This window comes from Amia ocellicauda, chromosome 13 (genome assembly GCF_036373705.1).
Source record: "Amia ocellicauda isolate fAmiCal2 chromosome 13, fAmiCal2.hap1, whole genome shotgun sequence".
Classification (NCBI taxonomy): Eukaryota; Metazoa; Chordata; class Actinopteri; order Amiiformes; family Amiidae; genus Amia; species Amia ocellicauda.
This window is the reverse complement of record NC_089862.1, coordinates 33,688,350-33,712,640: the sequence shown is the minus strand read 5'-3', so window position 1 is coordinate 33,712,640 and position 24,291 is coordinate 33,688,350. Positions and strand designations below refer to the sequence as shown.

Sequence of the window (24,291 nt, the reverse complement as noted above, 5' to 3'; positions counted from 1 at the left end):
ACAGATGTCGGCCAGATTCCCCTTTTACAACCCAACATCTTTAATCTTAGGGATTAGGCAAGAAAGTTTGTATTTTTTTTTTTTTTTTTTTTTTTTAAAGGAAGTGTTTGCTAGGAATGGTTTAATAGGAATTAACAAATACTTGAAGGACCACCAAAGGCAGAAGACATTATCATCACATTCAACAGAAACCAATCCAGCAGTAAACAGCACAGAGAATAAACAAAGAATAAAAAGAATATACCAAATTGAAAATAAAAAATGAAACCAAACATAATGAAAAGCATTTTAATAAGCAGAAGCGAGAAGTGTAACAGATCTAGTGACTCACATTGAACATGCTGGTGCCGATGGATACAGTAAAAAAGTTGATCTGAAGACGAAAATGAAAAACAAATCTTATGAAAAAGTGACAATTAACCGCCAGACTCTATTACAATCATATACATTATTGCTGCGGACATCTGTTCTGTAAACCAAATGGACAACATCAGAAGTGAGCGGAACCGTAAGGAAAGGCCGAAACATACATGTGATTGCCAACACACGCCCTGCAAGATTGGTCTCTTCTCAGACACCTGGCTAGAGATTCATCTGTAGCAAATACGGATTTAAAAGAACGCTACAGTGCAGTGCATTATGGGAAAGAGGTCACGGGCAATGGCGGCAGCTACAGCTCGGCCACAGGAAGGAGACACGGCCAGGGTGTCTCGTTCGTTTTGCGCCTGATCTGAACTCTGCCCTCCAGCCCAGGGACCCCTCTCACAACCATGGAAGGGTAACTAAAAACCTAAGAGCAGAAAAGATTATAGTTTATGATACCAATTTATAGAATCTAAACTAAACTTTCAATCGAAGTGTCTTTTCTATAAAACTGACAGACACTTCACCCTCGAGCTTAGAGCTACAACCAGAAAAGGAGAAAAAAGAATATATGGCTATTCCAAGCTTTTAAAGACCATAGAAGAGCAGATCGGTGTGAGCAATTACAGTTAGAAGTTGGGGAAAGTCATCTATAGAAAATCTCTCTCACGCTCTCTCATCCTACCAGTTGAAAAATCCTAATACTCGGCTAGATCTCTATACAGAAATGTGCTTTTGTGCACCAGTCGAAACCAGATTTCAGATTTGGGTGGTGGGAGGGGATACAAATAAAAACTTTAAAAGCTGTAAAATAAATTTGCTATCCAATTTCATGATTTCATTAGTGAGTAGTCAGGAAGTGCTTCTACCACCAAACCCCACTCCTCCTCTGGGGAGAGACGCCGAGTTTTAAACTAACCTCGCCTTCGGAAAAAGGTTACAAGTTAATCATTAGCTTTTTTTTTTTTTTTTCCCTCTTCTAAAGAAAGCAGGTTAGGGTGAATTAAACTAAATCCATTAGAAAAAGACAGCACTTTGCGAGATGCCAGCATATAATCGAACCCATAAGACTAAAAAAAAAAAAGTGATAGTAGCTTTACGAGTGCGAGTCTACATCAGGGGGAGATGACTTCCTGACACAAGCCACAACAAAGCAGTGGAAACAGTAATTGTGTGGTCCCCATTTTAATTCATTAACTGTTAAAGGACTGCTCTGCACTTAATAAAACTTAAGCTTTCTCCAGAGTCTTGTAGTACTCCTTCAGCACCGCCCAAGCCTTGGCCGCCATGAAGCCCTCAGGGGGGTCCTGTTCCTCGCGCGCCATCTTTCGCATCCGGGTCCCCGAGATGAAGTCAAAGTCTTCGTGGCTGCAAGGAAAAAAGAACAGAGGCGGGCGGGCCGAGCGTCAGGAATGGGACATGGGGTTCAGATGCCCGCTCCCTGCAGTGAAAGTACACCCCCACCCTTTAAAGACAATATGGGAGGAATAGAACTAGATGAAGTAACGCATGAGAAAGACCTAGAAGTCTACATGGACTCCTCACTTTCTCCACCCAAACAATGTGGAGAAGCAATAAAAAAAAAAAAGTAAAACAGAATATTAGGGTATATTGTCAAAAGTGTAGAATAGAGAACAAGGGCAGTGATGTTCAGACTGTACAATGCACTAGTTAGAGCTCATCTGGATACTGTGGACAGTTCTGGGCTCCACACTTCAAGAAAGATATCGCTGCTCTAGAGGCAGTTCAGAGGAGAGCAACCAGACTTATTCCAGGTCTGAAGGGAACGTCCTACTGAGAGACTGAGGACCTGAACCTTCTCACCCTGGAACAGAGGAGACTACGTGGGGACTTGATCCAAGTCTTCAAAATCATGAAGGGCATCGACCACATCAAACCAGAGGAGCTTTTCCAGATCAGCAGGGACACACGCACCCGGGGACACAAATGGAAATTGGGCTTCAAGGCATTCAAGACAGAAAACAGGAGACACTTCTTCACACAGAGAGGCGTCACAATCTGAACAAACTCCCCAGCGATGTGGTTGAAGAGACAATTTGGGAACATTCAAAAACAGACTGGATAGGATCCTTGGATCACTATTAATGGACACCAAACGAGCACGATTTGGACACTTATGTTCTTATGGTCTAATAGTTTCAATGCACTTTAAAGCTGTAAATAATTAAAGCCAAACCAAAAGCTAATATTAGCCATGGACTTCAGGTTAAAAGATTTACAGATGTTCAGTTTGGCATTCATTAACCTCATCACACCAAAGACAAAGCCTCCCGTCCCAGACAGATTTAGCGTTGGTAGTGAAGAGAAGTCATGGACATAAAGGACGTTGTCCAACAGCACATGGTTGGATAAACCCCACAAGGCCCGGCTCTGTATCTCGGTCCCCGTTTCCTCCCTCCGAGTGCATATTTCATTAGCCATCACTAATGAGTGTTAATATGTTTAACTTGGTGTAAACAGGCCTCTGCAAACCCCAAACCTGCGATCCAGATTTGGCGGACAGATGGCAAATTACTTCAGCTGCGCGCATTGTGTCGATCTTCCGAGCCCCCCAGGCTGAGAGGGGTGATGCAGGAGTCGCAGCTGAGAGGGGAAAATGAACAGGACCGATTTCCTGCAAATTGCCAATTCAGCAGAGCGTGCTGCACCAGCAAGTGTGTTTATGTTTGTGCTGGGATTCATTAAGCCACAATAAATCCAAAAGACCGTTAATGGAAAAATTAATATTGAATCCTCAAAGACTCCCGAGTAGCAGCCTGAACAGAACCACACTGTGCCATAGCAGGCAGCGGACCAGGGGGGACAGAACCAGGCCTGGCAAAGCTGGCTACTGCGTTATATGGGGGGGGAAACAATTGCAGAAACCATATTCCTGAGAGAAAACTTAATATGTGGTCAAATTAGAAACAGCTTGCATTAATTTGAGCCATTACACATTAACAGAGTCTTTTAGGGGGATTGCTGGCGATTAGTCTTCGCATACACATTCGTTTTAAACTTGGCGCAGCGCTTGCTCTCTGCTCAAGCACGGCCGAGAGCAGACGGGCTGCCACGCATTGTGCAAGGCGCCAACTGGGCTCTTTGAAATACAAAATTGCGCATTAGCCTCTGCTCTCACCAGCCCAAGCACCGGCGCTGGAGAAACACTCAGGAATGAGTTCATAGATTGTTACAGATCCGCGGTTCTCTGTCGAAGGTGCTGGTTGATACAGAGAAGAGATGCTTCTGTATGGAGTAACCATGTTAAAAGTACCTTATTTTACTGTACTGTATCAACCTTCATAAACCATGCAGGCTGTAGCCACCAAGCAGGGGGATGGTCAGATCACACACCATACAGGACACAAATGGAGGTTTTCATGGGAGGATTTTGTTGGATGAAAGATGTGGGATTTGCAGAAAACTCAAATCTTTTTAAATCACAAAAAGTCAACTTATTCTGAGCATGAAGATATGAAAGTCTTATTACTTTGTACATTTGTTTTTAGTTTCCCCCCCCCCCCCCCCCCAAACCTGGTTTAAAGTCCGAGTGGGATGCAGGTTGCTTTATAGGATTTCATTCCATATTTTTCCCAACTGCCCTCCTATGTTGTACTAATTTAGAATCTAAATCAAGTCATTTTAGCACCAAAATGCTTTTCTAGTGGCTTATAATGTTGCAGAGCAGCCCATTTCCCAGAACATGTCGGTTGCTGCACAGACACACAAACCATGCGCCACCTGTGTGCTCTGTGCCGCGTTACATTCGTCAGCATAAATTTAAACTTAAGCACTTTCAGTTGGCATTAATTAACAATATATGCTAATTCACATTTCAGAAAACCTTACACCACAGAACGGCTGACTAACATACACCGGAAATAAACATTTAAGAGAATTGCAAGTGAAATGTTAAGAAATGTAGAGTCTTAAATTGGTGCGGAAGCTATTTAACACCAGCCGATGGGGCGACGAAGTTCACGCTAGTCATCACTAAAGTCCTTCTACTGCCAAGATACGAGATGCATAAAAAAGTTACAGGGTGGTCCTGTAGTCCGCCCCCCTCCTAGACTCCCACGTGTCACCATCGTCCCGGCCAACTCTGGAAATTGAACATTTCAGCTCTATAGCAGAGGCATTATTAATTACTCAAGAATTGTTGAATCTCATACATTAGCCAGAAAGTCTACAAACATCCTTACGAGTGCTTAATTAATAACAGTTTCATAGGATTTCTGAGAACATCAAAGCTCCCCGCTGGCCACAAGACTTTACAAAATGTATAAATGCAAATAAACGAGTAAATACTCTAAATTGAAGAGTTCCTGTTTATCTTGGGATGCAGTTACACGTCGATAAGTATGAAAGTGGAAAACAAAAGCAGAACTGGGATCTGTACTTTGTGAACGGGGGGAAAAATAGATAAAAATTTGAGGCGGACTGAGGAAACCGCACAGACGTTCATAGTTTTCATGGGCGGAATAAACCTCCCCCTCATGGTATCTGTGGTTTAATTTACCCTCCTCTGCTTTATAACACTATTCCCCTCATCCATTAGTCAGTTGGGGCGCAGAAACACACCGTCGCTTACTGACACCAGAGAATAAACTGGAATAAATCTGTTCAGGGCTTTCATGTGTTATTGGAAGCGAATACCGCGAACCAACTGTTACCATCACTGCCGAGATTAATTGAAACGGGTTCCTTTCACACAGCGCAGGCGCGAGTGCCCACAGCTTTGGCCTTCTAATCTATTTATCTCAACTAAACACATTAGTGGCACCCGATTCTCGATCCACAAGTCTGGCCCCAATATCCCGAAGAGTCTCTCCCTATGGGGAGGCACGGTGTTAAATAATTCCAGGAAGAACCGAGTGGAAATAAAATTAGACTAACTGTGAAAAGGAGACCTTCACGTGGCTTCAGACGGAGCCCTTTGGTAAGGCACACCGTGAGCCGATTGTGCCAGCGCTTTCAAGTTTAAATTTCACAGAACTCCGCAGGACTAGAAAGAATTGCCGAGTCTTGAAACAATTGGTCTTCGGATGGAGAGAGAGAGATTCAAACGACTGATCTTAGGCACTTTGCAGAGCCGGTATCGGGTGTCCAGAGAGGATGCCGTTGGCCGTTCCCACCATCGCTGCCGCCAATTTATTAAATTTTGGATTTTGTAAACATCCAGACAGCCTGTAATGAGCGTCCACCGCAAAGATCATTCCAAGATGGCAGTTTAACGAGTGCAGATCATGGGTTGATGCCCCAAGGCCTGTCCTCGATCTAAAGAAGTGGTTTTCTCGGTCGCCTGGCAGGAAATTGGTGGTCGTCACTGCAACGATCGTGTAACAAGACCTAGACCAAGACGTTTGTCTTTTCCAGAGCCGCAGTAGGCTGTTAGAAGTCATCTGGATGTGAACAATGAAGTCACAATCTTCACATGCTATTTAAACAAGCTGCTGAACCACAGGAGGTAAACCCGTATTTTTAGGAAATTCGATACTTACACTTTAAGGTGAGGGTTCATTCACCGAACGGCACAATAAAATAAATATATATAAAGCGATTTAAAAGCGCTTACTTCTTCGGCTCGTAGAAGTCCATGCTCTTCTTGGCCTTGTTGTAGGCGGCAACCTTGAAAGGCACAATCTCCAGGGTGATGAGGCCAGGGGCCATGGTGAGCACCTTGGCGCCGTGCGTCGGCTCGTACAGGTCCTTGCCCGTCTCGGGGTGGGGCATCCCCGCGGGGTCGCGCCCAACGATGTAGAAGTTGGCTCCGGCCACCATGCGGGCTCGGCAGTGCCACTGAACCTGCGAAACACAAATTGGACAAACTCATCACGGGAGCACAGAGGACCGTGGGTATGCGAGTGGGTTTCTGTGGAGATTTTCGATTATACACATCCTTAATCTGCCGGGACTCACGGACCCAGGGACACAAATGGAAATTGGGCTTCAAGGCATTCAAGACAGAAAACAGGAGACACTTCTTCACACAGAGAGGCGTCACAATCTGAACAAACTCCCCAGCGATGTGGCTGAAGAGACAATTTGGGAACATTCAAAAACACTGGATAGGATCCTTGATCACTTAGTTATTAATGGACACCAAACGAGCAGGATGGGGTGAATGGGCTCCTCTCGATTGGACACTTTGTTCTTATAGTTATTAAAGTAGTACACGTTCAATAAATAGGTTTTTCTGCTCCACTGGCTTTTGGAACAGAAGACCACAGACCACTTCAAAGGTAGCAGATGGGTGCTTTACTGTAAAACTACACAATCCCCTCCAAGAAACTGGTGTTGGTGTAATTGGATGATTAACAGACCGTCTCGGTGGAACAATGAGAAGCGTCAGAAACAAAAGCCTGACTTTTACGATATGCAATCTTTTTTTTTTTTTTTTTTTTTTTGCGTTTAACTGAAATGTTTAACAATATAAAATTTAAGTGGATTGGAACATCCTCAAAACTTCTAAGTAGTAATTGGACAACTTTGCCACCACACTCAAACCCTACTGCCCAGGCAGACCCCCGCCTCCAACAAAACAAGAGGTTTTATTTATTAGTCTGCCTGGAAAGTTGGTTGCGATTTTACAGCCGGAAGAACACAAGGATTGTATGCCGTCTGGCTCCACACTCACTTTAAATAGGACGCCCATCTTGTTTTTCTTTTCTTAAAGAGACATGATGCCATGAATTTCGGTGCCCAAAACAAAACCAATATCGGAGAAACGACATCTTAATACAACATTTGCTACAACTTTTACTCTGCCAGGAAAAAAACCACAACAAAAGCACGATTGCAAAATAACACATCCCTTATTGAAGCAACATTACTCTCATGAGTACAGATTTAAATATCGGACGATGCCAACGGCTCGGCCTGGAAACCTTTCTTGCCACAGGTTTGTGTCAATACACATTCATTTTAATATCACTTCAGAGTCATTACACTAATTGCAGATGAGCAATACCCCCAAAAAAAAAAACCAATCTTGTTTATGGAAAAGAACTTGACTACAAATCCAAACCACTGGGGGTGAGGAACAAACATTTCTCATTACCATTACTTGACATGTACCAATAAGGAACGCCAACAAAAAAATTCAACTCAAACTCGCAAAACAAAGCAGTGGGCACGTTCTCTCAGCTCAGTCGAGTCTGTGCGGTCCGAAGACGTTATGCATTGTACGATTAGTTAGCTAAAGGATCTGTGCACAGAAAAGCAAGTCACGTTTCAAATTAGGCAAAAGCTTGGACAGCTTTCTCCCAGCACACAAAACACGATCAGTCAGTGTAGAAAGACAACAGCCCGTTTGCCTTTACTTTAGTGTCAATTAATGCCACGCACAACTAGCAATTCAGTATTATACACTGCGCTCCACACAATTTCTGCATATTCACGGTTTTATTTTTCTATCAAGTGCAGTGTACGCACGTTCGTCTGACAAAGTGTGCGTCTGCGTGCTCCGCTTGTGTGAATATCACAGCCGAGTCTCTGGCTTCAGAAAACGGGCAGTACGAAACCGCTAAAGAAATGGGAGCGCTCTGGCATCAGGTCCAACTCAGGAATGCAATTTTGCTTCTCCCTATGAGACATCAATCACAAGCCATGAGAAGGAAATAATAAAAGGTGCACACAAGAGCAGTGGGTCTACAAATCACTGTGCCGTTTTATTTTAATCAAAGCACTGTGCTCGGCCGCGGGGGGCCCACAGTTAGTTCGGTTCCTAAACTGAAGCGAATCCTCGGCATTAGACGTCAATCAGGAGAGAAGGTAACACTTTCTGATGTCGGGCTTCAAAGATATCCAGCGAAGAGGCTCGCGTGTGGGGGTGCACTGCGACACCATGCCCACTAATACGCTTTAAACCTCCCGATGCACAGACTGTCCCAATCAGACCAGAAGAGCTTGTTTTTCTGTGCAGCGTTTATCCAACAGCAACAAATCTGGTCCCAATGATTTCCAAATGACCCCTTGTTAATGATTAAAGGACAACTGCTTTTCTACTTCAAACTGGCTGCAATGCGCTGTTGGCAGCCCTGTTGGCTGGTGTCACTGGAAACGTTGGGGCACAGGAATCAAAGACAACATTTCTGTTGTTTGCTTATGCTTCGTTTCTTTTTATTAGGGTGGGGAGGGAGGGGGACATTTTATCTGCATCCAGCGGGGATCTGCTGCATGTGGTGCTTTTGTTTAAGAAGAAACAGAAGAGAGAAAAGACTAAAACTAGCAAATTAATGTATATATGCACTTGCCCAGTGAAGTGGCTGCCAGGGAGTGCAGGGAGGTAAAGCTAAGCCAAGGTTAAAAAGGTGCTTTTAAATTAATGTCTACTGTAAACAAATTAACGTAGGGGGTCACTGATTGTGTGCACCTGTAGTTAATCTGTACACAACTATTTATCTCCAGATGAAAATCAGTGACTCCTCAATGTCATTCTCCGCAGGCATAGTGTCAAAAGTGTAGAAATGAGAACAAGTGCAGTAATGTTCAGACTGTACAATGCGCTAGTTAGAGCTCATCTGGATACTGTGGACAGTTCTGGGCTCCATTCGAGACAGAAAACAGGAGACACTTCTTCACACAGAGAGAATCTGAACAAACTCCCCAGCAATGTGGCTGAAGAGACAATTTGGGAACATTCAAAAACACACTGGATAGGATCCTTGGATCACTTAGTTATTAATGGACACCAAATGAGCACGATGGGGCGAATAGCCTCCTCGATTGTACACTTTATTTCCATGTTCTAATATTCAAACTCGAACGTTAAGAGCATCGGGGCAGCGGGCGTTACCTCGGTGGGGCCGGCATACATCATCGGCGAGGGGAAGATGGCCACGATGGTGGAGTCGGGGTTGAGCACGCCCTCTTCCAGCACAGCGGCGTGCTGCTTCATCCTCCAGGACAGCGGCACGTCGTCATCCTTGGTCCAGCCGCCCAGCGGGTGCAGCAGCAGCACGGGCCGCCGGTAGCCGCGCTCCACCAGGCGCTTGTGCGTGTCTTGCATCAGGAGGGCGTGGCCATTGTGCACAGGGTTGCGCAGCTGGAACGCAAACACAGCGTCTGGGGGTGGGGGGGTGAAGAGAGAGAGAGAGAGAGAGAGAGGTTGTTTGGGGATTCAAACTGGGTGTTGAGTGAGCGAACAAGTAGCATTTCTGGTAGTTGTTTGAAGGCCACAGAGGTCCAATGCAGGTGTGTGGGGTTACGGGCCGTCTTGGACAACAGAACCAGGCACGTTTCCTTCAGATTGCCCATCAATTGGACTGACAGCCCATATACATCTCAATCGGACCTGCTGTCAGCAGCTAAGTATGATCAAAACCTTACAACAACTGAGACAAGTTCAATAGAGAACAACTGCTTAACCTGGAAGCAATTTTCTTTCACGTCTTTATTTTCAAACTGGTAATTCCTTTGTTCAGATCATTTGCGTCTTTCTTCTGCTCCTGACAGTAGGACAGTTCTGTCTTTTTTTCCCCCCTACATTTTGACATGCTTTGTTCAGAGTTAAGGGATAAAGGCAGAGGGGCTTCACCAGCGTTCATCTCCTTGAACTTCTGCTTCAGCTCGGCCGGGGTGAGGCGGTACTGGTCCAGCCCGTCGTTCCAGTAGATGCGATCGAGAACCTGCAGGTCCCCCCCGACCAGCCAGTCCCCGCTCTCCATCACCATCTGATGAACACGAGGACAACGTGAGAAAGGGCACAGGGTACCGGACAACATCTCCAAACCGCACAGGAAATACAGATTCAAAACTTGAACAATTCTCACAGCAGAGGCAATTAAGATTTGGCCAAAGCTCGTTTTGACTTGGTAAAAGGTTCATAAAGGCACCTTACTCAATCAATTAATAAACCAACAATGCGTCCCAGTTATGTGGTATGAATTTAAATTTTCCGCTTCAGAAACCCCATCCTACACGACAATGGCAGCCCATCACACACGGCGCCGATTAACAGACGCATGGGCTGAGGTACGAAGACAAAGTGTGTGTAGATTTGGAAAGGATTAAAAAGAAAAACGATCATCTCTGAATCACCCAAAGAAACGTCTCAGAGAAAAACACATGTAGAAGATTTAAATCCCCCCACCACCACCACCCTTTACAATCTCACATGGCACAGTTATTAAGTGTGTACGGTTCTTTTTTAACCCAATTCTTGCCACGCAGGGAGTTGTTCTAGATGATCTGCTCACTGAATCAAAACAAACCTCCCTCCAGCAGGAGCACCTTAATTGCATCAAGCTGTACGTCAACCTCAGAGTAGCAGAACAAAGATACACATCAAGAAAAGAAAGAATATATACATTACAAAAAAACGCCTGATATGCCACGTACGAAAGAATACTGAACAAAAATATAAACGCAACACGTAACGTGTTGGTCCCAACTTTCAGGAGCTGTAATGAAAGACCCTGGATATTTCCCCGTGTTATTTCTCTCATTTTGTGCGCACATTGGTTTACGTCCCTGTAATCCGTCTACCTGACAGGTGAGGCTCATCAAGAAGGGGATTAAAACAACACAATCATTACAGAGGTGCCCCTTGTGTTGGGGACAACGAGTGGCTGCTCTGAAACGTGGAGTCTATCACTCTCTCCATAACATCTATCAGATCCTCCCTTTCTTCTCAACCTACTTCACACACCTCCTGCTCCCGGCTCAGCCAAACTCCCTCCAGACTGGACCTCTGCTACTCTCTCCTCACAGGCCGATGCAAAGCCCTGCTGCTCATCGATGCAACTCTTAATTGGTCAAATAGCTCTATATACCTCGTCAATTTCCTTTCCACCCTCACACTAACTCCTCTGTCCTGAATCCATTGTCCCTGTAGTAGTAACAACAATAAAGCAATCAAAATGTAATACTTGTTATGTTAGAACCAATGTTGCAACCCTCAATTAATTTGTTTATAAAGACTTTCAAATCAAAATGCTTTTGTGTGTGAACATAGCATCTCAAATCCCAGCTCTGAGGCAGTGCCAGTTAATCGGACTACAATCACACCTAACCGATGGTCACTGAACAATATCAATACCGCATGTGTCTCCAGCTCTGAGAGGATTGTTATCTGGAGGGGGTTGTCTGGCAAAGAAACCTGGTGGAATATTAAGATCTCAGCCAGAAAGGTAATGCACTGGACGCTGCGTAAATAAGATCCAGTTTGGGAAGAGAAAAAAAAAAACACGCTAATAAAACACATCTGTAAAATAAAGAAAAGGCCAAAAGATAAAGAGATTACAATTTCTTTGTGCAGATAAATAATACGGTCTCGAACCAGCTGGTGCCCATAAGCAGATCTATCCCCCCATTCCCACCAACAATGGCGGCTAGAAAGTCATTTATCAGGCGGCTGTAAGCGTCTCGGCTGTCACCTTGATGTAGGGGTGCTCCTGGCAGGTTGTCCCCCACTGCCGGGCGCAGCGCTCCTCCTTGCGGTGCTCGTAGAATTCGGGGTTGCGGAGGATGGCCACCCGGCGGCCCCCGTAGACCAGCGCAAAGGCCGTGCAGCCGTCCAGGCGGTCCTTGTCCTCGCCGGTCACAGGCAGCACCACGGGCACCGACAGATTGATCACTCCCCCTGCAGCGCCACACACAGACACACACACACGAGCCAGTCAACCTCAGGGCTCGCTCCTAGAGTTCAATCATTAATTGGGAGCATAAAACTCCTCGTTCAACACGATGGCTTCTGCCGCTTCACAATCTTCTTTCTCCCCTTCTGTCTTTTTTTATGAAGGATGAGTTTAAAATGCCAGGCCAACTGCCAGATTTCCAGGCCTGGAGATAAGAGTGCTGACAATTTAAAGCGATCACCCACAGTCTTGTGTTATGAAGAACGGGGGGAGAAAGGACATGAAACCTCTCGGTCATCATTACCAATTCTTACGGCTGCTACTATAATATTTCCATTAAATGTCAGATTGATTAACAATCAAATCAGGACAACATCGGCAGGATATTGTAGTTCCAAATGCAGAACAATCTGAAACCTTTGTGTAACATTGTATAAAACGTATCGCTTCACTTCAATCCCTCGTGATTTGCTCACACACTCAACCTTATTGATCAGCTCCTGGCCTTCAAACCCGCACAGCCCTTCACAATCAGAGGGATGTAAAGCATCGCAGATCAGTTTATTCTAGACTGAAACACATTCTTTTAAGATTTCAGCGCTGACATGATTTTGGCGTTTTCATTCAGCCTTACACCTAGATTAAAACAAGATGGCCACGCACTTTAGATCCAATTTAAATGTCATGCTGCTGATGGGATTTTGATCTCCTGTAACAAAGTAGTGCGGACAGCTGGTTTTCATAAGAAGCAAACCTTTGTACGTTCCCGGTCGCCTGCCAAACCCCAATGAGAGAAGAGTATTTTACAAGCAACAGTATTTGATTCGAACACCACCGCTTTGTCAGATTCGGAGAAAGCAAATGATACTACTTGTGTCTTTAAAGGACAACAATAGCCAGGGAATGTCAGATCAGCATTGATTAGTATATAACAGCAAGGAGAAACATCTCAAACTAATTTCTTTTATCTAAAGACTAAGGGCAAGTGCAGAACAGATCAAATTTGATTGTGTTTTTTCAACCTTGTCAGCCTTAATTTATATTCATATTCATCACAAGAAATACATCTATTAGACGTTTATCAAACTTTAGTAAAATCAGAATCCTGTCCTGGTTAATCTGCCGAATTGGGTCCTCAAACGATCACAGGTCGGGGTGGCTGTGTAGTAGTTCTGCCTTTTTTCTACATGTGCATCGTCATACATGTTATTGTGTCGGCACACAAACATTGGAGTTATCGATTCGATCTTATAAGCTTGTTTGGAATTGAAGTTTTGTTGCCAGAATGTTCTTAATTTGTATTTCACACGGATGCCAGTCACAACAAAACAAATGCAACGAGTATAATGCAGAGGGTTTACGAGAAGAAAAACAATCGTGAGAACTTCCTGATCTTGGAAGGATCTGAAACTGACGAGGGAGACCACAACTGCTAGAACAGTCTGATGCTTTTATTTTCTAAAGTTGCCTGTAGCACAGTTCTCTTTTCTACATTTCCTCATCACTTAAAATGCTGCATTTTACTCTTCAGATTAGGTGGTTAGGGGGCATCACATTCCAGGCGCCTCGGCCTCTGTTGCAGTCCTGTATTTAGTACACGTTTTTATACGAGTCTCTGGCCCCACCTAGTGTCTCTGGCCAGAAGCACAATCCACAGGACAGTGGAGTTCAAGCAGAGGATCAGATGCCAGCACTTTTTCCTTACACGTGCAAAAGACCCTTTGCTAATAATCAGTGTTGCACACTGTGTGGGACATCTGGGTATTAATCTTGGCTTAGAGGGGTCTTATCCCTCTGTGTCAATCTTAGACACATCACCGACAGCTCCTCTGGAATCACCTGAGCGGTAAAAACCCGAAAATGCTCACCGTCCAGCAGGCAGTCGAAATGGAGGCACTGCAGATACTCCCGCTCCCTCATGAACCCATTCAGAGGCGTCGCCCAGCCCTCGGCCAGCACCTGCACCCACTGCATGTCCACCTGTCACACACAGGAGTCAGAGGACAGGATTAGCCACACTGGGGGACACGAGTCCACAAGAGGGGGGACATGGCTCAGAGGTTCCCTCACCTTTGTAATCTCCACTGCAGGCAACGTCTCCGCGTCGGCCTTGGCCAGATCCAGACGGTTCTCCGGGACATAGAGCTCCTTCACCTCGTAGGAGGCGTCAACGGGCACGATGTCCTGTGGAGCAGCACGGGGACAGACACCAGCCAGACACAGGGTTAGTGTCATCCATCGTGAGAACCCCCTCTAGTGGGCAAGGGGATGCCTTCACAGTTTCCCTCCGCTTCTCACACCAAGCGCTCCTTCTCACCTCTATAGCGCAGACAGCTCAGTGTGGGACCACGTTTCCCAGATCACTCAGCTGATCAAAGTAAGATCTGCTCACCCGTTCCTGCAGCAGGTCGATCACTTGCTGGATGCACTCATTCACGCTGCAGGAGTCAGTCTTCAGTACCAGCTCCGGGGCTTCGGGCTTCTCGTACTCCGAGTCGATGCCAGTGAACCCTGAGAGGAGAGGGTGAGGGGGTTAGGAGGCAAAAAGGCCACGTCCTCTGGGTTTACGTGAGTCAGTCACCAGTGTGGGGTTTTGACACTCATGTAAACCCATTGGACGTGTAGGACATAAACCCTGCGTAAATCACTTAGGACACCGATAGCAACAGGCACCTCTGATTTCTCCAGCCCTGGCTCTCTTATAGAGCCCTTTGACATCCCGCTGTTCGCACACGTCCAGAGGAGCGTCCACAAAAACCTCGAAGAAGGGCAGACCGGCAGCCTCGTGGATCTTCCTGGCGTGGAGGCGGTCCTGGGGAGGGAAGGCGGGAATGAGGATCGGCCAAAGAAAACCGGGAAGGAAGGGTGCGGTTGTGTCCTTTACAAGACAGCAATTACAAACCAGCATTAACAGAGGAGACTACGTGGGGACTTGATTCAAGTCTTTAAAGTCATGAAAGGCACCGACCACATCAAACCAGAGGAGCTTTTCCAGATCAGCAGGGACACACGCACCCGGGACACAAATGGAAATTGGGCTTCAAGGCATTCAAGACAGAAAACAGGAGACACTTCTTCACACAGAGAGGCGTCACAATCTGAACAAACTCCCCAGCGATGTGGCTGAAGAGACAATTTGGGAACATTCACAAATAGACTGGATAGGATCCTTGGATCACTTAGTTATTAATGGACACCAAACGAGCACGATGGGGCGAATGGCCTCCTCTCGATTGGACACTATGTTCTTTAATAAATAACCACGAGGCAAACAGCCGGGACTGTAAGTGATCCATCCCACACGAGCTCACCCTGCCATATGGCGAGATGAAGCTGGCGATGCAGACCAGGCCGGCGTCAGCGAACAGACGGGCCACCTCGGCGATGCGCCGGATGTTCTCCTCACGGTCCTCGGGGCTGAAGCCCAGGTTCTTGTTCAGGCCCTGGCGGATGTTGTCCCCATCCAGCGTGTAACAGGGGATGCCGTGGCACACCAGGTACTCCTCAATGGCCATGCTCACCGTGGTCTTGCCCGCCCCAGACAGACCTGTGGAGGGAGAGGAAGAGGAACAGAGAGGAGCCGGTCATCTCTGATCCACCTCCAGAGCTCAAAACCGTGCGAGTCGTCAAGCTTAATCGTTCAGTGTAGGTTAGGAGAGTATAGACCATGTGTGGCTAACCCTGGTCCTGGAGAGCCACAGGGTCTACAGGCTTTTGTTCTATCCAGATCGTTAACTGCTTAATTGAACCAATTGAGGCTTAATTAGGCAAAATGTCCCTGTGTTCAAGGTATCCAATGATTGGCAATTGAGAGAAACCTGGAAATCCTGCAGGATTGCGGCTCTCCAGGACCAGGGTTAGCCACCCCTGGTATAGACTATAATGTATACATGTGCAGCACCTTGCTTAAAACAGCGAGATGCCTATAGGGTAGCAAGTCTGCGATGCTGTGCTACGTTACAATGCATCTATGAAGTGCCTGCGTGTCAGATACCCGAGGCGACCAGCTGCTGGAGTCAGTTTGAACAAAACAAAATACTTTCGGAACTGGAATTTCTGCCCAAAATGGAACAAGCCTAAAGGCAATTAATTATGATAATTATCATCTTAATTGTTGTAAAATCTGAATGCAGTTCCCCGACGCACAACTTTGACGTTTGGCACCACTTCCTATGCAGACAGAAGCCAATATTGTTTAGTAGCTTAACTGGGATCTTTTAAAGCACAGCTGTACAGCTACATAGTCCTAGTCGAGGCCTAACGTGGAGTAGCAGATGATTTCAAAGCAGAAACAACACTTAAGCAAAACCAACACATCTGCTACAATAGATAAATCACCTCAATCTAAGCACACAAAAAGCACAGCATCTTGTTAATTGTGTAGCTCTACAAGATGGAATATGAATGAGTGAATTTCCAATGTGGAAACAGCAACTTGATCGGCAGCGATACTATACTGCCAGTTATAGACAACTGTTACACTGAATGGAAACCCCTCTCGCACTTTGTTCACAAATAAAATAAAGTTTGGTTTATGCAACTTCCCCTTTGTTCCACAATTCTGCGAATCTCACTTTCTTTATAGAGACAAGTGACAAAAGGCAAAGGTCTAACTGTGCATTTGGCAGGCGGGTTGATTTGGTCCGAGCCCGGCTCTGCGAATGACGCGACGCTGGGGTCAATAACGGCGACATACCGGTCAGCCACACCGTGCATCCGCGGAAGCCTCCTCTCGTTCCCACCACCTGACCCCTCTTGTTTCTGCTCACATGGTGGGCCTGGTAGGTCACGTTGGTCGCTCTCTGCATCCCCTGGAGGAATAAAAAACAGACACACATCTCACAAAACATCACAGAATATCAGCGAGGCAGGAAGTTTTCATGTAACCAAACTTCATACATAGTGGGAAAAATGGGCTGAAGAAGCATTCTCCTAAACAACAAACCTTCCTTTTTCTGTATAAATAAATGTTAGTTGTCCAAACAAATTCCATACACAGAGACTAACTTTGATGCATCAAAAAACTACTTATTTCAGCTAATCTTAAAGAACATACACTCCAAAAACGAAAATCCATTTTATAAGCGAAGTACAGCTGATAAGGGCCTCCGTACAGCAGTAATACAGCTTCATACAATGAGTTTCCCATGTGTCGTTTATCTTCAGAAGGCATCAAGTCCAGCCCACACACAGTCACACATCAAGTCAGACGACTGACGAGTCAATGATCGCCACGTTCCTCTAAACCTGAAGTACTTGCGTGTTCCTCTGCATTACCTTAGAGCCATGTGAAACATGCTGCCACTGTGGGTATCAGATCTGTATTAAAGGTGTATGGCGGCATCAGCAATACAGGTTTCATTCACTGTAATAAACAAGATGCTGTCGTACAGTTTTATTCATCTTAAAAGGAAATTTAAAACCAGCATCTGTTTTAGAGTGCATTGACTCACTTAAAAAACTATTTTATTTACCCTCCCTGACCCATGATCAATACATAGATAGGGCCTATATAATCTTTCTTTCCCTCTTCATATTCTTAATGTAGGCTGACCTAATTTCAAACAATGTAAGTTCAAGAAAACAAACCCAGGTTTATAGCCGATTTACCATTTGATAACCGTAAAGGTTCCTGGCTTTGCTCTAGATAAGGGTTTTCAGAGCCGGAAAGTATTGCCAACTCTGAACCGCGCTGTACCGCTGCTCATTGTCTCAGTGCATATTCAGTGAGATTGTATCTTTGCTCACTGTTGCTCAAACTGCAGCAGCAAAGCTTACAGAGAGTCACAGTCAACTAAACTAGATGTTAAGTAAGGGGGAAGAAAAAAAGAAGTCTTTAACAGAAATGGGTTCAGGCACTTGCACTACTAGAGCAAAGTTTGTCTTTTGTGACACATGATACACAAATAATAACCGCTCTGTTCTCTTTGGTCCCAGCTACAATATTTCTGAAGTCATGAAGGGTAAACGTAAGAGTAAAGCCCCTGCTCTCTACTGCAGTAGGGAAGTGTGGTAGAATTGCTGGGTCTTTTAAGTTTCACATTCTTCTCATTCTCCCGCCCGGGATGTTTTTGTCAACGCCAGCACTCAGCTGGTTTGCAATAATAGTCAGTCACTGAAGAGCTCCACATACAAGTCATACATGAACAGATTATACTGCAAACATATAGGATGTGCCCATGATTCACGGCTCTGCTGCACCTGGTGGAAGTCAGAACTGCAATCTGCTGCTTTCTTGATTCATTTTGTAAATTCTACATGCACATCAGTCTTAAATGTTCAGTGTATAAAAAATGTTAGTCAGATTGACTAGTTTAATCTATATCTATAAAGGTTTCCAGATGTTCAGACCATAAACATGCAAGAGATTTTATTTGTCAGCTGGGAAAATTTCAAAACCTTTAGCTATTGTTACATGCAGGTAACAGAAATGTCCACGATAATTTCATCTAGTTCTATTGCTCCCATAGTGTAGCAACGCATGAGAAAGTGAGGATAGACTCCTAGGTCTTTCTCCATCCAAACAGTGTGGGGAAGCAATAAAAAAAGGCAAACACAATGCTCGGGTATATTGTCAAAAGTGTAGAATTGAGAACAAGGGCAGTGATGTTCAGACTGTACAATGCACTAGTTAGAGCTCATCTGGATACTGTGGACAGTTCTGGGCTCCACACTTCAAGAAAGATATCGCTGCTCTAGAGGCAGTTCAGAGGAGAGCAACCAGACTTATTCCAGGTCTGAAGGGAATGTCCTACTGAGAGACTGAGGACCTGAACCTTTTCACCCTGGAACAGAGGAGACTACGTGGGGACTTGATCCAAGTCTTCAAAATCATGAAAGGCATCGACCACATCAAACCAGAGGAGCTTTTCCAGATCAGCAGGGACACACGCACCCGGGACACAAATGGAAATTGGGCTTCAAGGCATTCAAGACAGAAAACAGGAGACACTTCTTCACACAGAGAGGCGTCAATCTGAACAAACTCCCCAGCGATGTGGCTGAAGAGACAATTTGGGAACATTCAAAAACAGACTGGATAGGATCCTTGATCACTTAGTTAGTAATGGACACCAAACGAGCACGATGGGGTGAATGGGCTCCTCTCGATTGGTCACTGTGTTCTTATGTTCCGTTTTTACTCTTAGTCAATCTACTAAACTAATCTACTTTATCCATGAGAACATAACATACTTTAGCCTTCTAATAACTCAAACAATGAAGATTAAAAGTGGACTTCCCCCCCCCCCCCCACCCCACCCCACCCCACCCACTTCTAGCAGGACATTAAAAGGTGCCGTGTTTATCTTTCCACTCTCTCCAACTGCAAATATCATGCCAAGGTCTACACATTCTGCACACCCCATCCCCATTTCCTCCTGTGCCTTTTAATTCACTTTCGAATCTGAACAAACACTTTAAAAATTGTGCCATAAGCATTTCACTCATCCAGCCAAACAGGACTGTCTGCACTTGAAAACATAAAAGAAACCATGAATGGAATTTAAGTCTCAATCCCTTTTAGAAACTGGAGTTAACTACTGTATCCACACCCTTCATTTGATGCTAATTATAATCAGTGATTAAAATAGTATTCCAGTGGATTCAGGCAGGGGTACATCGGAGTGGCAGCCCCGGCCAGTGTTCACTAACCACTCGGGCATGAATAACGCGGCTGAGAAATCAAAGCGACTCTAATGAACTGCAGCCTCACAGAGGATCTCTCTCCCCGGTTCACTGTGGACATGAAATCTGCAGGCGAATAACGAAGCTGGATTAGCCAGTCAACGTGTCCCCTTTTATCCAAAGAAGTTATACATTAGATCGCAGTGTTCACCGCCTGTTACGCATGCATGCATTTATGCATTTAGGTCTAAATTGCACTTTATACGAATCAAGGTATGCAATGCATCTTTTTTTTTTTATTTTTTTTTAGGTGGATTTACAAAAAAAGTCGGTTTGCAACGGATGGATGGATGGATGGATGCCAGGTTTAATGGACTCCAGTGCTCGCCGCTACTTTGTCTATGTTTTTTTACACCGATAATAACGCATTTGTAACTCAGTCCACTTCGGATGTCACAGGTGGCTGTCAATCATCTCCCCTCCGAGTGCAGAGATCAATCGGACCGCGCCGCCGGGAGCTACAGAGTATCCATCCCGCCGCGCCGCGCCTGCGCCGTGCCGCCGCCGCCACTCACCCAGCTCTGCGCGGCGTTGCTGAGCTTGGCTTTCTTGTGCGAGCCCCCGGGGGTGTCCATGTCGCTGCCGCTCACCGGGCCCGACGCGCCGACTCCGAGCTGATGAAGGCGGTGTACGTGCAGGCTCGACCGCCGGGGCTTTCGCCACAACCCGGTACCGACGCGGAGCGAGAGGCTGGAGCGGAAGCGCAGGCGCAGCGCTGCCGGAAGTGACGTCTGCGGCCTTGGAATTGGCGGTCGCCTTGACAACCGGCATGCGCAAGATGCCGTAAATCGCGTCGCGCTGCAGCAGAGCGGGCCGCCCGCGGGACAGGCCGGGCGCTGGTACGGGCCGGGTGGGGACCCGTCTCGGCCAGGGCCCCTACGAGTGCGCCTTCATACTAACCACAGAGACAGCGGCCCCTGATTCACTGCGCGGTTCATCCCCAGCCGCGCTGATTCCGCCGTAACGGACGATGCAGAGCATCCCAGTAAGACAGCTGGGTGCAGCGCGTCGGCCCAGTCAGGCAATGGGACCAAGTGTACATACCATTGTGTTTCGACCAGTGCTTTACCAAACGGTCCTAGTGACCCCCTGCCCTGTTGGGTTTTGTTCCACCTGAGCTCTTAATTACATAATTGAGCCTTGTCTTGTATTGTGAGTTCAATTAAGGACTCAATTAAGTAATTAAGAGTTCAGTTGCAACAAAAACCTGCAGGGCAGGTGCTGGTCACCTGGACTGGTGTGGGAACCACAGGTTTAGATGGTACGTTTAGGTGAAGTAATTGTATTAAGGTTTTATTGGTGAAATGTTACTTCTGATCATGCACATATTATTATTATTATTATTTTGAAGTTTCTGCATTTTTTGTGCGTTTAGTGACCAGGTTTCTGAGCTCTACTGGGCTCTAGTACTACAGTAGTAGTTTGCATTAGTCGACCACTTTTTCTGCAGTCTAACTGGCAGATGTGCAGTCAGATGAACTTTGTACTCTGTGGCGACCTGTCAGTGTCCAGAGCTGCATTTGAAATGAAGATGTTGTCGGCGCTAAACCAGGTCAACTACAATAAGTAACTCCAAACGCTTTTTTGCACACTGGGTTTGTCGCCCTTCTGACGCCAGGTGGCGCTGTTCCACACAAGGGATCAATTGAGACGAGAACCTGGCGTTTAATTCTGGAATGAATGGAGGATAAATTGTGCAACAATTTAAAAACAAATGAATACAATGAAAAATATACAAATGTTTGTTAATGTATTCATATTTAATTAATGTATTATGTTCCATTGAAGTCTTAATCTCTGCAGTGATTCACTAATATATGGGAACGAATGTATTTCAACAGCTTCTTTTTCCCGATTGTTCAGAATTCTGATCCTTAATACCATTAACACAATACAAATTCCACACTTCCTTCATTAGGATTAATAATTGCCATCTCCTGTAGTATCCCATCTTTACTGCAAGCCTAACCTATACTATAAAGCCATTACATAAATGAGAGAAAATGCATTTAATCGTTTGCAGACAGCTGTAATCTCACGGATCCTGCCGGGGCTGCTCGTGGTGTGGTGTGGTGGGATGCCTGACATCAATCGGTTTTCCAGGAGCGTCCTCTCTTGATGTGGTCCTGGTAATTTTCCGGATTGAAAAAGACAAACATATTTTTCCACTTATTTATATTTGGACATCACGGCCCATCCCAAAGTATATGGATTAAACACTAACGTTTCTAAATCCAGCCCTGTGTGGATTCATTTACATCAGGTAATATTTACTTTAATTGCTAGGCAATACCAGACTACTCCTACTACAGAGACACGCCTAGGCTTTTAATCAGAGAATGCCTAAAAAAGTCATAGTAAAAGGGTTACCCAAGATATGCGAATGCCATTTAACATAAAGTGGTTGAAGATACATTGCCCCTCTGTGTATCAAAGAGATACAGACTGATTAGAAACTTATTTTAGGATGGAAATTTGTCTCACTATCATCTACCTTTCTACACTGGCTGCTTCTTGCAGCACTGATGAAACATCAGGGTAACATATTACAAAGCAAAGTATTTTATGCATACAATAAAATATATCACTTACAATTACATCTGTGAACTAGTATTAGTAGAGCAGATTAGTGTGTCGTTTCATCTGTTCAAGTAAAAAAAGGCAAACACAATGCTCGGGTATATTGTCAAAAGTGTAGATTTGAGAACAAGGGCAGTGATGTTCAGACTGTACAATGCACTAGTTAGAGCTCATCTGGATACTGTGGACAGTTCTGGGCTCCACACTTCAAGAAAGATATCGCTGCTCTAGAGGCAGTTCAGAGGAGAGCAACCAGACTTATTCCAGGTCTGAAGGGAACGTCCTACTGAGAGACTGAGGACCTGAACCTTTTCACCCTGGAACAGAGGAGACTACATGGGGACTTGATCCAAGTATTCAAAATCATGAAGGCAAAACACCCAAGATCAAGCAGGAACTAAAGACACTGCAGTGCAGGCCTGGCAGAGCATCACCAGGGAAGAAATCCAGCATCTGCTGATGTCTATGGGTTCCAGACTTCAGGCAGTCATTGACTGCAAAGGATTTGCAACCAAGTATTGAAACTCACAATTTAATTCATGTTTGTTAGTTTGTCCAAATACTTTTGAGCCCCTAAAATTGGGGGGACCACATATAAAAATGGGTGTAATTCCTACACCGTCCACCCAATTTGGATGTAACTACCCTCATATTAAAGATGAAAGTCTACACTTAAAGAACACTTAAAGGATTGTTTCCTTTCACATCCACTGTGGTGGCGTACAGAGCCAAAATGATGACAATTGTGTCACTGTCCAAATATTTATCGACCTAACTGTATGATCATGACTTTGTTATTAAACCGTAAAACTGACCCATCCTAAGTGTACTTGAAAGAGTAGTAATGCTGTTACATGAAATGGCAACATTATAATTTTTATTTAGTAATATCTCATTGTGTGTGTCTTGTTTAAAGTATTATTACAATAGCAATACTGATGTAATTTGAACTAAAGTCACAAGCTGCACCACTCCCCACATGACTCAGTGTAGCCACAAATGTTGTTCTTTTAATTTATAAAGATACACACTAACTGGAAACATTATGTAACTGATCGGAAGATACTTTTTTAACTTGGAGTGGTAAAGTAATGAAATGTACTCGATAAACAAATGTATTTGCTTCACTGGACACACTGGCGTACCTTTCAAAATATAAATGTATGCACTTATTAGACTTGAAATAATTTTTTCCTTCTGAGGTCATGCACAGACAGAGAGAGAGAGAAAGAGAGAGATTCAGTTTGGTTTGATCTTTTATAATTAATGGAATTTTAAAACTAATTAAAACTAGTTATGGTCATTAGGGAGATGTGGATTCTGTACCTCCCTTGCTTGCTTTACTGCTCTCAGACAGAAAACCTGGACGAGTTTGAGTCTGTTTTTCTTGTCTAGGACAGAGCGATAGACAAATTGTGCAAAAATAAGAGATGCCTAATTTCAAAATCTAATGATGCAGACACTCATGAGATGTTGAGGACATGTCTCTAATTTATTAAGCAACCCTTTACGCAAAGCAACTCATATTAAAACAGTCGTTTTTTTAACTGTGTAGGGAACTGAGCTAACTACAGTATAAAGATCTAGAGATCAACTGAGCTTAGAAAGACAGATGCCCTGAGCACCACAAGTATTTCACCTTTCCCTCTGGTCAAACTGGACTAGACAGCAAAACGCAAAGACACACAACAGCCCACACAACCTGTGCAGAGACGACACTGTGACTTGACATTTAAAGATCACATTTTTATTTCACTGACCAACAGTTGCCCACACACACACAGACAGACACAGACACACACACACACACACACAGATACACACACAGACAGACACAGACACACACACACACACACAGATACACACACACAGATACACACACAGACAGACACAGACACACACACACACACACACACACACACACACAGATACACACACAGACAGACACACACACACAGATACACACACAGACAGACACAGACACACACACACACACACACACACACACACACACACACACACAGACAGACACACACACACACACACACACACACACAGACAGACACAGACACACACACACACA

General features: G+C 44.9%; 1 protein-coding gene across 3 annotated transcripts; it reads right to left on the bottom strand.

The window, feature by feature from the left end:
• Positions 1 to 274: 274 nt before the first annotated feature.
• On the bottom strand, positions 275 to 20,349 carry papss1 (3'-phosphoadenosine 5'-phosphosulfate synthase 1). Of its 3 annotated transcripts, none has more exons than XM_066720673.1 (12): positions 20,144 to 20,349; positions 16,639 to 16,753; positions 15,254 to 15,489; positions 14,616 to 14,754; positions 14,335 to 14,453; positions 14,013 to 14,126; positions 13,811 to 13,922; positions 11,742 to 11,947; positions 9,902 to 10,037; positions 9,161 to 9,429; positions 5,939 to 6,168; positions 275 to 1,731 (listed from the first exon to the last, which is right to left on the bottom strand). In XM_066720673.1, the coding sequence occupies exons 1-12, from the start codon at positions 20,201 to 20,203 to the stop codon at positions 1,593 to 1,595; spliced, it is 1,875 nt and encodes a 624-aa protein (XP_066576770.1). In that variant the 5' UTR covers positions 20,204 to 20,349; the 3' UTR covers positions 275 to 1,592. The 3 variants fall into 3 exon arrangements, with proteins under 3 accessions (XP_066576770.1, XP_066576771.1, XP_066576768.1); XM_066720674.1 differs by having other exon boundaries at positions 20,219 to 20,347; XM_066720671.1 differs by lacking the exon at positions 20,144 to 20,349 and adding an exon at positions 16,999 to 17,073.
• Positions 20,350 to 24,291: the final 3,942 nt, after the last annotated feature.

What these genes read in the sequence shown, in the direction of transcription:
- papss1 (XM_066720673.1), bottom strand. Translation starts at nt 20,203, where the DNA reads ATGGACACCCCCGGGGGCTCGCACAAGAAAGCCAAGCTCAGCAACGCC. An exon ending in AGGAGCACCCCTACATCAAG is followed by an intron (nt 10,038 to 11,741) that starts GTGACAGCCGAG and finishes CGTGTTCATCAG; the next exon opens with ATGGTGATGGAGAGCGGGGA. An exon ending in TGTATGCCGGCCCCACCGAG is followed by an intron (nt 6,169 to 9,160) that starts GTAACGCCCGCT and finishes TGTGTTTCGCAG; the next exon opens with GTTCAGTGGCACTGCCGAGC.